The 14461-nt window shown below is 41.6% G+C and overlaps 1 protein-coding gene across 2 annotated transcripts in view; it reads left to right on the top strand.

Moving 5' to 3' along the window:
* The first annotated feature begins 8576 nt into the window (after positions 1-8576).
* Positions 8577-14461, top strand: part of gareml (GRB2 associated, regulator of MAPK1-like) — a 311555-nt gene continuing 305670 nt past the window's right edge. For both annotated transcript variants that reach the window (XM_043675852.1, XM_043675842.1), the window contains exon 1: positions 8577-9510. In XM_043675852.1, coding sequence (XP_043531787.1) covers positions 9402-9510 — 109 coding nt within the window. In that variant the 5' untranslated portion in view covers positions 8577-9401. The remainder of the gene's footprint in view (positions 9511-14461) is intronic.

Here is a 14461-nt window from a genome sequence, read left to right as displayed (position 1 = left end):
AAGATGCTCCCAATGTTTGATAGACCTCAGTGGACTTCTCACCTGCTTCTACCACACATCTCACAATAGTTCACATCACTTGGATACCTCCACCCCTTGTGATTTACTTTTTAAAATTGTATCTTTCATGCAGTACTGGTTAGTTGCCACTGTATGTCACTAATGTATTTGCTTTAAACTATAAACTGAACAATTACTTCCAAATCTTTGCAGCCCTTTGATTTAGTTGCTTAGTTACAATATTGAGTAACTTCTTATTCCCGTTCTGAGTAAACCCCCGTCTTGTCTAACATTATGAAGCTATGTCCTATTACTTTGACAATAAGTTAGTGAATAAATATATCTCTTATGAAGTAGAATAAAAATGTTTCATCACCCATGAGCTAGAAAAATCTATAAAATTATCTGCTATCTACACTGGTAATGTTGCTCAGCATTATTGATGAGAAATTGTTGTGCAGTTTCTCAAGAGGGGCGATGCACACTTAAATGTGGAAATACAAAAGTTGCAGTTTGAGGTGCATTGCTCCACCATTAGCTCTTTTTTTAAAAAAAGGCTTTTTAACTCTCCATTGAAATGCTTTGAACAGCATGAAAAGGTTGTTTTGCAGAATAGATAAAAAATAAAAATCACAATGTTGTTATCCCTGGTATCTCTTTATTAAGTGTTAACAAACATTGCAATCATCATCTCTAGCAAAAAAAATGAACTGTATGGAGTTTCATTTTTAAATTGTAATTAACGCTTCCTCACTGGATTAAGAAAAAGATTCAATTTGTTTAATCCCTATCTTTGTTTCTCTTTTTGTACCTGATTTGACATTCCACTCATCCACTCTAATCTATACCTCATGTTCAGTCCTTGTGATTTTAATTTCAGTCCTTCAATTTGATTAGTTAAGGAGATGCACAGTTGTTTGCCCTAATCATTTGTTTCCCAATCCTCTTTTTGATATGATTTTATTAACTTATACTTTAAACAATTTGCTGCACAAAAAAATGAAATAACTAAATTTGCAGAGGCGAGTCTAATTACCCTTTGCTTATAAAAGTTTCCATCAAATATGTGGTGTTGCAGGACAAATATCTTAAAATTCAAACAAAATGATGACTGCTTTTGTTTTTGCAAAAATAATCTGTTTCCTAATGTAATCAGCAATAGTTGGAACAAATAGTGGTTCATTATTTACATATTAAATAGTATCATAAGCTCCACAAATTTAATGGTTTTTTTTCAAAATGGGTACAAAACAATACAAAGTATTCTGTACATAGATCAAACAACTACACACTTTTTAAAGCAGCAAGCTGTCATATTGCACTGACTAAATTTGATCAACATTTTGGACCTTTGCCCTCTGGTAAAAGGAAATATGATTTAAGATATTTAAAAGCATATGGTAAGAACTCAAATAAGAAATCAAAGCAGGACTGCACTGCACAGCCTCTCAAGCCTGTTTTTCTATTTTCTTTTTAACTTGATCATCAAACACAATTCTGCCTTTCCACCTGTTCAGCTATCGCTGGATTGCCTGAGTTCAACAGCACCTAAAGGTAGAAAATTGCAGAGAGACCGCCCTCTGAATGAAAACGTTTTCTCCTCATCTCCGTTCTAACTGACCAAATCCTTATACTGAGACATGTCCCCAGTTCTCACGGCAGCACGGTGGCTCAGTGGTTAGCACTGCTGCCTCACAGCACCAGAGACCAGGGTTCAATTCCTGCCTCAGGCAACTGTCTGTGTGGAGTTTGCACATTCTCCCAGTGTCTGCGTGGGTTTCCTCTGGGTGCTCCGGTTTCTTCCCAGAGTCCAAAAATGTGCAGGTTAGGTGAATTGGCCATGCTAAATTGCCTGTAGTGTTAAATGTAGGGGAATGGGTCTGGGTGGGTTGCTCTTCAAAGGATCGATGTGGACTTGTTGGGCCGAAGGGCCTGTTTCCACACTAAGTAATCTAATCTAACATAATCTTCTCAACTCTCCAGCTGGTGGAACAGGCCTCTTTGAATCTTATAAAAATGCAGGGAATGCTGTGTCTGTGGACAGAATAAAACAGAGTTAACATTTTGAATTTGGTAATGGCTCCTCTCCAGAACTGACCCTGATCAACTTGAAAGTACAGCCCTGGCTGAAGAGGACCTGGCTTGTACGGAGTTGTGTGCTACTCCCTGACTGACTGACTGACTGAATTCATGGACTGTTTGCAGTGGATGTGCAGAATTGACTGAGATCTACTCTTTGACTGCAGTGAAATGGAACTCCAACCCTGCCCCTGCAGAGCCAACTGATCATGTCCAAACCTCTGGACTGAGATCAGAATGACTGATTGTGGCAGGACCCCTAACTAATGCCAGTCCCCCTTGAACTAATTGCAGTTAGACTGCAATTGTGACTTCCCTTAGTCTTTGTGACATAGCCATTTGCTTGAAGCATGTTCAGAATGCTAGCACATGCTGTACATAAGACATTGCCAAATATCCCAAATTCTTCTTAATCCTTTGCTTGGTTCTCTGCTACTTCTGACATGTTTTTTGCATGTTCTATTTTAAAGAAATGCAAAATATATTTTCTGCCATTTCTTTATTCACAATTATAATTTGTCCTGTCTTTTTAAGGAACCCACATTTATATCACTAATAATCTTTCACCGTGGACGGCACGGTGGTACAGTGGTTAGCAATGCTGCCTCACAGCGCCAGAGACCCAGGTTGAATTCCTGCCTCAGGCAACTGACTGTGTGGAGTTTGCACGTTCTCCCCGTGTCTACGTGGGTTTCCTCCGGGTGCTCCGGTTTCCTCCCACAGTCCAAAGATGTGCAGGTCAGGTGAATTGGCCATGCTAAATTGCCCGTAGTGTTAGGTAAGGGGTAAATGTAAGGGTATGGGTGGGTTACGCTTCGGCGGGTCGGTGTGGACTTGTTGGGCCGAAGGGCCTATTTCCACACTGTCATGTAATGTAATCTAATCTATGTGCAGAAGCTGATGAGCTTTACATTTCATACTGGTTTGGACTTGGTTTCTATTTTCTCCCCCTTTGAAAAAATTTCCAATCTGCAATCTTACTACTCTTGGTAATATTATAAGCCTCTTCTTCTACCCTAATACAATATTTAGTTTTTTTTTAGTCACTCACAATAGATCACTTTTGCCATTGAGCTTTTGTTTCTCAATAGAATAATAATTAATTTAGAATTATGAAACATTTCTTCAAATGTTCACAATTGCTTGTTCATTGTTTTAGCAGCTATTTTTCAATCTCTGTAGTCACCAGGCCCTGCATACCTGTGCAATCAGTTTTATTTACTACTTTCTACTCTGAGGTTATGCACTTTGGCAGGAAGAATAGATTGAACTGAATATTATTTAAATAGGGAGAAACATCAAAAGCTGAAGCACAGAGGGATTTGGGAGTTCTCAGGCATGAATCACAGAAAGCTTGCACCCAAGTTCAGTGGCTAACATGGAAGAAAAATGAATTGTCTGTCCTTCCTTCAAAGGGAATTAGTAAAACTGAGAACACTGCATGCTTTATTAACTGCTCTCTCCACCTATCCTGCCACCTTCAGTGATCTGTTCCCGTATCTTTGCAGGTCCTTCTACTCCTGTACCTTCTTCAGAAATATACCCTTATTTTATAATGTCTTTCAAAATTTTTCTGACCAAAGCGTGTCACCATACACTTCTCTGCATTGAACCTCATCTGCTACATGTCCACCCACTCCACCAACTTGTGAATGTCCATTTGGAATTCCACAATGTCCTCACAGTTTATAGTTCTCCAACATTCATGTCACAATGTCATAATTACTGAGGTGTGCTATACGTGATTCCTGCTACCAATTTCTAATCCTTCTATGTTGAGTGTCTTCAGTCATTCTACTTTCCTACTCGTCCAAGCCAATGTCCTTTATCTAAACATAAATATAAACCCATATTGTCAGGGTTCCTCTGTCCACTTTCAGTTTTCTGTTTTTCATATTGTACCCAACCACCCACTTACAGAATATGTAGTTGCCAATTTTAACCATTATTTGTGTGACACTGGGCAGGAAGGTTGAGTTGGGAAACTTCCTGAAAGGGCAAACTGGTTTTCTATAAAAGAGGAGATAGAGAGTCAGAGTCTATAAAAAGTGAAGCTGGGAAAAGCACAGCATATCAAGCAACATCAGAGGAGAAGGGGAGTCAATGTTTCAGGTTCCCTTTCTCCTCTGCTGCTACTTGACCTGCTGTGTTGTTCCCCGTTCCACTCTTTATCTACTCCTTTGAAAGAGGCTGTGCCTGATGTATTTCCATTCTGTGGAAATGGATTGTGAAATGGAATCAAGCCTGCTGACTCGAGAGGTAGGACCAAGGCAACATTGGTCAGCCTTCTGGGCTAAAATGCCAACTTCCATTCATTGGGTTCAGATTTGTTGGACATTGGGACTGGTTCTGGGGAAGGTGGGACTATTACAAAATGGACGGTCTACATCCGAACCAAATGTCATTGGGGGAATTTTGCTATTGCTATTGGGAAGGTTTTAAACTAATGCGGCAGGGGACTGGGAACCAGAAGAGAAAACAAGTAGGCAGTGAGGTGGAGACTGGAGACAGTAAGAATCATGAAGATGGTATTAATAAAGGGAAGAGTAGGCAGAAAGCGGATAAGCGCAAAAGAACTGGTGGCCTTAAAAGCATCTACTTTAATGCAAGGAGTATAGTGTGTAAGGCAGATGAACTTAGGGCTTGGATTGGTGCCTGGTAGTATGACGTTATTGCAATCACAGAGACTTTGTTGATGGAAGGGCATGATGATTGGCAGCAATATATTCCACAATATAGACACTTTGGACAGGGAGGGAAGTAAAAGGTGGGGAGGAGTTGCATTGCTGGTCAGGGATGATATCACGGCTGTGCTAAAGGAGGATACTATGGTGGTCTTGGGTAGTGAGGCATTATGGGTGGAGCTGAGAAATAAGAAGGGTGCAGTTACATTGTTGGGGCTGTATTACAGGCCTCCCAACAGTGAGCGTGAGTAAGAAGAACAAATAGGAAAACAGATCATGGAAAGATGTAGGGGCAATAGGGTAGTGGTGATGGGAGATTTTAATTTTCCCAACATTGACTGGGGTACACTTAGTGTCAGAGATCTGGATGGGGTAGAATGTGTAAGAAGTGTCCAGGAGTGTTTTCTAGAGCAGTATGTCAATAGTCCGACGAGGGAAGGGGCCATATTGGGGAATGAGCCAGGACAGGTTGTAGAAGTTGTGGTGGGGGATTTCTTTGGGAACAGTGACCACAATTATGTCAGTTTTAGAATACTCTTAGATAAAGAGGAGAGTGGTCCTAAGGGAAGAGTACTAAACTGGGCCAAGGTCAATTATATCAAAATTAGGCAAGAGCTCGGAAATGTGGATTGGACACAACTATTTGAAGGGAAGTCCACATTTGAGATGTGGGAGGCTTTCAAAGATAGGTTAAAGATAGTGTAGGATAGGCATGTCCTGTTGAAGGCAAAGGATAGGAAGGGCAAGATTCGTAAATGATGGAGAAATTGTACGACTAGCTAAGAGGAAAAGGGAAGCATACATAAGGTCTAGGCAGCTAAGAACAGAACGGGCCCTGGAGGAATATCAGAAAAGTAGTACAAGTCTTAAATGAGGAATCAAGCGGGCTAAAAGGGGTCATGAAATAGCTTTAGCAAGCAGAATTAAAGAGAATCCCAAAGTATTTTATTCTTATATAAGAGGCAAGCGGGTTACTAGAGAAAGAATTGGTCCACTAAAGGATAAGGAAGGAAGGCTGTGTGTCAACCCTGAGAAAATGGGTGAGATTCTGAATGATTACTTTGCATCAATGTTCACTGAGGAGAGGAACATGATGAATCTTGAGATTAGGCATAGAAGTTTGATTAGTCTGGATCACATTGATATAAGTAGGGAAGATGTATTGGGTAGATTATTAAGGTGGACAAACCCCCAGGACCAGATGGGATCTATCCCAGGTTGCTGAGGGAGGAGAGAGAGGAAATAGCTGGGGCCCTGACAGATAACTTTGTGGCATCCTTAAATACAGGGGAGGTACCAGAGGACTGGAGGGTTGCTCCTGTTATCCCCCTGTACAAGAAGGGTAGTAGGGATATTCCAGGTAACTACTGACCAGTGACCCTGACGTCGGTGGTGGGAACGTTGCTGGAGAGGGTACTGAGGGATAGGATCTATTTATATTTAGAAAAGAATGGGCTTATCAGTGATAGGCAACATGATTTTGTGCAGGGCAGATTGTGCCTTACCAACTTGAGTTCTTCGAGGAAGTGACCAAGTTGATAGATGATGGAAGGTCTGTTGATGTCATATACATGGACTTTAATAAGGCATTTGACAAGGTTCCCCATGGTAAACTAATGGAGAAAGTGAAGTCACATGGTGTGCAGGGTGTTCTAGCTAGGTGGATAAAGAACTGGTTGAGCAGCAGGAGACAGAGTAGTAGTTGAAGGGAGCTTTTCGAAATGGAGAAAGGTGACCAGTGGTGTTCCACAGGGGTCAATGCTGGGGCCACTGTTGTTTGTAATATACATAAATGATCTGGAAGAGGGCACTGTTGGTCTGATCAGCAAGTTTGCAGATGACTCGAAGATTGGTGGAGTAGCAGAAAGCATAAGGGACTGTCAGAGAATACACGAGGATATAGATAGACTGGAGAGTTGGGCGGAAAAGTGGCAGATGGTTTTCAATCCAGACAAATGTGAGGTGATGCACTTAGACAAGACTAATTCTAGAGCGAATTATACAATGAACAGAAGAGTCTTGGGAAAAGTTGATGAGTGGAGAGATCTGAAAGTTCAGGTCCATTGTACCCTGAAGGTTGCTGCACAGGTGGATAGAGTGGTAAAGAAGACATGTAGCTGAAAATGTGCTGCTGGAAAAGCGCAGCAGGTCAGGCAGCATCCAGGAAACAGGAGAATCGACGTTTCGGGCATAAGCCCTCCTGAAGAAGGGCTTATGCCCGAAACGTCGATTCTCCTGTTCCCTGGATGCTGCCTGACCTGCTGCGCTTTTCTAGCAACACATTTTCAGCTCTGATCTCCAGCATCTGCAGACCTCACTTTCTCCTCAAAGAAGGCATGTAGTTTGCTTGCCTTCATTAAATGGGGTATTGAGTATAAGAGCTGGAAAGTCATGTTAAAATTGTACAGGAAGTTGGTTCAGCTGCATTTGGAATACTATGTACAGTTCTGGTTGCCACATTTTGAGTCGCACAATGACTCAGTGGTTAGCACAGCGCCAGGGACCCGGGTTCGATTCCCACCTCTGGCAACTATCTGTGTGGAGTTTGCACATTCTCCCCGTGTCTGTGTGGGTTTCCTCCAGGTGCTTTGGTTTCCTCCCACAGTCGAAATGATGTGCAGGTTAGGTGAATTGGCCATGCTAAATTGCCCGTAGTGTTAGGCGCATTAGTCAGGGGTAAATGTAGGGGAATGGATCTGGGTGGGTTGCTCTTCGGAGGGTCGGTGTGGACTTGTTGGGCCGAAGGGTCTGTTTCCACACAATAGGGAATCTAATTACCAAAAGGATGTGGGTACTTTGGAGAGGGTGCAGAAAAGGTTTACGAGGATGTTGCCTGGTATGGAAGGTGCTAGCTATGAAGAGAGGTTGAGTAGGTTAGGTTTATTTTCATTAGAAAAAAGGAGATTGAGGGGGTCCTAATTGAGGTTCACAAAATCATGAAGCGTATAGTCAGGGTGAATAAAGACGAGCTTTTTCCCAGGGTGAAGGATTCCATAATGAGAGGTCACGCTTTCAAGGTGAGAGGTGGAAAGTATAAGGGGATACACGTGGCACGTACTTCACACAGAGGTTGGTAGGCGTCTGGAACGGTAGATTCATTTAAGATGCGTCTGGAGAGATGCATGAGCAGGCAGGGAGCAGAGGGATAAAGATGCTTAGGAAGTGACCGACAGATTTAGACAGTACATTTTTGATTGGCTCAGGTTTGGAGGGCCGAAGGGCCTGTTCCTGGGCTGTAAATTTTCTTTGTTCTTTGTTTAATAATGGCTGCCATTCATAAAGTCCATTACCTCTAACCCCCTCAAACAATCACCTCTGTCCCTACTCACTGCTACGCACTCATCTCCACGCTGTCCACCAGTTCTCCTGTTCCTGCTCTCCTCCCTCACACCGCTATGATCCTTCACGTCACCATGATCCCTCCTTGAGCCCTACACCTCCAATGAATCCTCATAACCACTCAGTTGTATGGAAACTTGAATTTATTGTCACGTATACCAAGGCACAGTGAAAAGCTTTGTCTTGCAAGCACTACAGGCAGATCACAGAGTTAAATAGCATGGATAAATAAATAATAGGGAAACAGTGGTAAAACAAAAACACAGGTACCAAGTGCATACCAAGAGTTTGAGAGTCCATTCAGTATTCTAACAACAGTAGAGTAGAAACTGTTTCAAAACCGGCTGGTGTGTGTGTGTTCAGGCTTCTGTACCTTCTCCCTAATGGGAGAGGTTGTAGAAAAACATTGCCAGGGTGGGATGGATCTTTGAGAATGCTGGCGGCCTTTCCTTGACAATGAGCCTGGTAGATGGATTCTAACCTGGAGATATTTTGAAATGGACATTGGAAGTTTATTTTTGAATAACCTAATAGAGACATCATTCAAACTCACCATGTGAAAACCTCTCCATCAAAGAAAGTCATTCCAGAAAAAAAAGTAAGTTCCCTTAAGAGGTTAATTTAATATTAAAGAAAATACGTTTCACTAAATACACCAAAGACAGGTAATTCTTTAACCACCTTTTAAAACTGCCAATCAAAATTTGTTTACAGTTTCTTTTTGAGAATAAGTGATTGTGTATTTTGAAACTCAGCAAAGTATTGTGAGTGGACTTATGATAAATTATTCCACCTCCTAGACCATCAAGCCTACTGAAATTGCAAAAGCAGGTAGTTAAAGTTTTCCCAAAATACACCCCCTGAAGTCCGTACTACAGCAGCAGCTATCCCAGTGCCTTTTTTTAACTGAAATATTCTGAAGATAGTTAATTTTCCAGGGCTCTACAAAAAGAAAACAAGTTCGTGATGTCAGAGTTGTTAATCAGTATTTCGTTCGGTGTGAATGCATCTTATTTCTGAAATGAGGAAATAACGGTAATGTCCTTGAACGCTTACGTATACTGCTCCAGGGGAGAATTCCGTAATCAATCACCCTGGCGGAAACACTGGGAGTGGGAGGGACTGGGGACTGGGGACTGGGAGCTGGAGCTGGAGGTGCTGGTAGCAGCAGTGTGGGAGCTGGGGCGCTCTCCTGTCTCCTGGCCCGGGCTGCTGATGGCGTTGCCGGGCTGCTGTGCGCTCCGGGCCGGGGATCCCGGTTCCCGCTGCTACCGGCGGCTCACGCTGTGATGCTGGAACATGGAGAAGGCTCCGGGCAGTGCTGACCTCCGCTGGAGCTCGGTCTCTTTACCCCTGGATCTGATCGTGGGCAAATTCCGCTTACCCACCCTGGCCCGGCTGAGCTCAGGTAAGGAGCAGATATTGTCTATCACTCAGGGCCGGGAGGGACAACGGGGCTCTGCTCGGATTGGGGGCTATCCCTGAGTGCGGCCCTTCGGCTCTCGGGCTAGAATCAGGTGCAGAGTTTCCCCATTGATTCTGTTACAGAGAGTGACATGGAACATTGCAGCAGTTAGTGGCTGGAACTTGGACAGCTCCAAGTTCCATCGTTTCTGAAGTTAATGTAATCGAGAAATAATAATATTTTTAGTAAATTTCTTCCAAATTGCGATGTGTTTCGCGGGTTTAACCGCTAGCTGTGCAGTTACTAAAACCGTTGTAATAACGGAGAAAGTTTCCGCTGGGGACCGAGAAATCAAAGCAGCATCTGCACTGGCAGTCTGCGCCAAGGTTTATATAGTTTATAGTCTGGAATGAAACAGTTTATTGAATTCCGTGGCCAGTCCTGACTTACTTTCAATGATTAAAATAACTTGGCACCGCACAGTGTCATGTCCAAACTGGAGGGCAGTTGTAGGTGGAGATTTTACTCCAGCCATCTCTAGTCATTGTGCTGAAAAGAAACAAATATGTTTATAAGGCTCCCCCTTTGAAGCAGCGCGGATTTTGACATTGATTGTTCATACTTTGAAGTTTGATCTGATAGTTTAATTTAGTTCATAGTCTCGCAGACAGTGCTCTGCGGTACCAGCTGTTACCTCACAAAGCTAATGGGGTGGTGAGCGAACCGACTTTTGCGTGAGATCCGAAACTCATACCTGCCTTTCTTGAGATGGGGCTAAACCACAATTTACTGATGAACTCTCCCATCCCCACCCCCTCTCTCCCTCCCCCCCCCCCCCCCCCCACCTTCTCCATTAGAGTTGATCTTTCTCTGCACCTTCTCTGTAACTGTAACACTATTTTCTGCATTATCCTGATGTATTTATCTAAGATATGGTTAGCACACAAAACAGTACTTTTCACTGGGATGATATAAATCAAACCAATTGCAGTAATATTCAGTTGATTCCCCTCGAGCCTGGTTATGATTATACTAGACTTAATCTTTTAAAAATGCATTCCATACCAAGGATACCACCAGAGGGGAAAATCAGTTTAAATTGGAAATCTCAGGAATTGCAAAGGTGTACCTTTTTGGATCCTATTTACGGATAATGTTCAACATACCATTGAGTTTGAGTTTTGCTTCTTGCTGAGTCCATTATTGGTTTTAAATTCTTCAAAACCATTTCAATGAATTGCTACCTCATCAAAATGTTCAATGTTTACCATTTTCTAGCAATATGGAGATCTAACTTAACTGCAGTATTAAACTGCTCATCTCAGTCTTTTGTCTGAACTGTTAACGGTTCTTCCAATACTTTGAATAGAATATTTGCACAAATGTAGCTGCAGTTTGTTTGATTGGATGGGGTCCATCCCTATGATTCACATAAATCAGTGAGAATCATGGTGTGATTTAAAAAGATTGAATAATAATCTCAGATTGTTCAATAAACCTTGGATAAGGAAGTGGCTATAAATGATTCACTTTTCAAAAACTGAAACTTGTTGAAGTTCTCCACTGTCTAATATTTCAATATTGCGTCTTTCTGGCCCTGGTCCAGGAACCTGCTTCTTATTGTAGATAGGCCGCTTATGTCAATATTGACGATTGTATTTCAATGAGAGCACTTGCTCTAATCCTAATTCCCTATGTGTCCCTTCTTCTGATATCAATTCATATAGTTTTCTGCACTTGTTTTGTTAAAGGGGTATATATGTCATTGAATCTCAGAATTTAACTCTTAACTGGAAGCTAGCTAGCCTATTCTGCTTGTGCTGAATAGCTAAAAGAATTATTCATCGTCCCACCCCATTGCCCTCGCCTATATCTTTGTCAAACATTTTTCCAAAGATTGATTAATCTTACTGCCAAAAGTTATGATTTTACTTCCCCCATTATTTCTGGTGAGATGATTGATGTCACAACCTGCTGCTCTTTCATTATTTTACATTACTGTCCTTTGCTCTGACCCACTAACTATTTATTCCAGTTTATCTTCTCAAAGTTCCCTATAATCTTTGTCACAAAGCTGGTCCCTTTCTTTCTAAAGCTGATCCTTGGCTCAAGGAGACTCTGTCCTTGACATTTTTCAGAGGGCAATAAACCAGATCGGGCTCCAAACAGTCTGGTTTGGTACAGAGATGAAAAGGGTTTTGAGAGGCCTTTGGTTTACATGTAAACAGTTGAAACTTCAGGCCAAAGTGGTCATGTTTTGCAGTGACCTGTATAATGAAAGGGGAGTGGTCAGCTCTCTAGCTAGCTGAGCTGAGCGGTTTTAGTTCAGTCTTGAGGGAGCTGTGTGGAAACTCTCGCTTTTCTGCCCTTCGACTTCGACCTGTAAGCATGTGTTCCGTTTATACTGGGTTTTAAAGGGGGTTTGCTTATTGGGACTATTGTGTATATTTGGAACAGCATAATTAAGTCTAGATGGATAGACTGAGTTCTGCAAGTGTTGTTATTCTGTTCTATTCTTTGTGTTTTATTGTGCAATTTTGTGAATAAATTTTTGTCTGTTTTAAAATCTACTTGTCTGTTTTAAAGTCAACTTAGCTAGCTTACTCCGGGTAATTTTCACTGTACACTTACTGAAACAAATTGCAAAGTTATGGTCTGGGGCTGTCTGCTTAGGAATGTTTTGAGTGGTCTGGCCTAGTCTATAAGATTGAATTCTGTTTAGGCCATTCTTGACTTTCTACACTTAAATGAAAATTTACAGTTTCTCTAGGTTTTTAGATTTTAGATTACATTTACAGTGTGGAAACGGGCCCTTCGGCCCAACAAGTCCACACCAACCCGCCGAAGCGCAACCCACCCACACCCCTACATTTACCCCTTACCCAACACTACGGGCAATTTAGCGTGGCTAATTCACCTGACCTGCACATCTTTGGACTGTGGGAGGAAACCGGAGCACCCGGAGGAAACCCACGCAGACACGGGGAGAATGTGCAAACTCCACCCAGTCAGTCGCCTGAGGCAGGAAATGAACCCGGGTCTCTGGCGCTGTGAGGCAGCAGTGCTAACCACTGTGCCACCGTGCCGCCCCAGTTATTATCATACAAATCCCTTTTAAACTGTCTTCAAAGTCTTGACATGTTTTTCTTATGTGGAGTGATTTCACACAGGAGATGATACACAATATATTTTACAAACTTCTGCAACTCTGGCAGGATCTCACAGTTTATTATCATCTTTCAACTGCAGTAAAATCTGATTTGACATTCCCTTGTGAAAATAAACAATAATATTTTTAAAAACCACCCTCCAACAAATGAGGTTTTGAATTTTTGAATGGCAGCAGTTGAATTTGCAAATTTGATTTGATTTCTACTAAACCAAACACAATATAACTAATTTTCAGAATGTGCACTATGAGTGGCATGCTGCCCTTGTCGGCTGTGCATGTTGGGCATTGTGGGTTTGCCTGTGATTTCCCAACAATTGTGTGCAAGTAGCATATATCTAGAAACCAATCGTATAGATAAGGTATATTGCATCTGCTCCTAAAGTAAAAATTAAGGGTTAATTTTCTTGTCTTCCACTGGATTTCTTGTATATCCATTTGTGAACAAAGTCCGATGGAAGTGGCTTGAATCTCTGCTAGTGTTAGTTGTATATGGTAACTAGAAAATGTACATCACGAAGATGGTATGCTCTTTTCTTCAGTTACCTTCAGTTTGCTTTTCATCCTTATCTCTACTAAAGTATTTGATTTCCTTCTATGGTACTCCATGACAACATTTCTGATGAGAATAACTCGGTTCAGAGGAAAGTTTCCTCTGTGTGCTATATAAAGTGAAATTGTAAATGACTTTATAAAAAGGTTGACCAATTAATGGCAGAAAAAATCTTCCCCCTCCTAGTCCCTAATAATCATGATCATTAATCTGTCAATCTGTATTGCATTCATTAATTATACTTCAAAATGAAACAGTTGATTTTTAACCCCAAGCACGGTGTAACTCACGAGTTAATTTTTGCATATTTTCATTCAAGTTGGTAAATGTGTTATTACGAACAAGTAGCAAACAGATGAAGATTTTAATAATGCCACTATCTTAACAAGTATGTTCCAATTAGCATTAGGAATAGTTATAGTCAGAGTATGTTTTTGTAAATTAGGTGTTAAATTTGTAGAACCTTGACTTTTTAAAAACTTCTAGCTTGTTCATTAGAAGTGCAGGAGAGAGAGAGAACCTGCACAGTTACTGCTTTTGCTGTTTTTGAATTCATGTGTCATTGGACATCGGAGTGCATCTGGGAAAATTAACAAACAGTGATATTCACATCTAATCTTGGAGGAACCAGTTTGGGGGAAGTTCACAACACAGAATCAGATAAGTTAATTGTTGTTTTAAATGTGTCCAAGAGAAAGGCTGTATTAGTGAGTACAGTGAGTTCTTTCTTGATTACATGTTTTTGGAGATAAGTCTCTTGATTAAACTTAAAATATAAGCCATAACTATTCATTTCACCTGGTGCAGTGTTTTGTAGGGGAATAAGACAGTGTTATTTTCTGGGTCTGTAGATTGTGAAGGAGCAAAAATGGCCTTTGCAGTGATATGTACTTCTTGTCAGATGTGGGAGTTTTGGAAAATATAGGGGGTGATGGATTCTCAGGGGAACGTAGCACGAACAGCCAAGTTTCTAGTATTGAGACTGGCTCTAATGTAACGAGGGGTACGCCGGCTTCCAAGAGATCAATTATGTTAGGGAATTCTGTAGTCTGAGGTACAGACAGATGTTTCTGTGGCCAGCAGAGAAAAAGCAGAATGGTGTGTTGTTTCCCTGGTGCCAGGATCAAGGATGTCTCAGAGAGGCTGCAGAATGTTCTCACAGGGGAGAGGGGCCAGCAGGAGGTCATTGTCCACATTGGAACCAACAACATTGGAAGGGAAAAGGTTGAGAC

The sequence above is a fragment of the Chiloscyllium plagiosum genome, chromosome 3 (genome assembly GCF_004010195.1).
Source record: "Chiloscyllium plagiosum isolate BGI_BamShark_2017 chromosome 3, ASM401019v2, whole genome shotgun sequence".
NCBI lineage: Eukaryota > Metazoa > Chordata > Chondrichthyes > Orectolobiformes > Hemiscylliidae > Chiloscyllium > Chiloscyllium plagiosum.
Note: the sequence above shows the minus strand (reverse complement) of the source record. Positions and strands in the feature narration are given on the sequence as shown.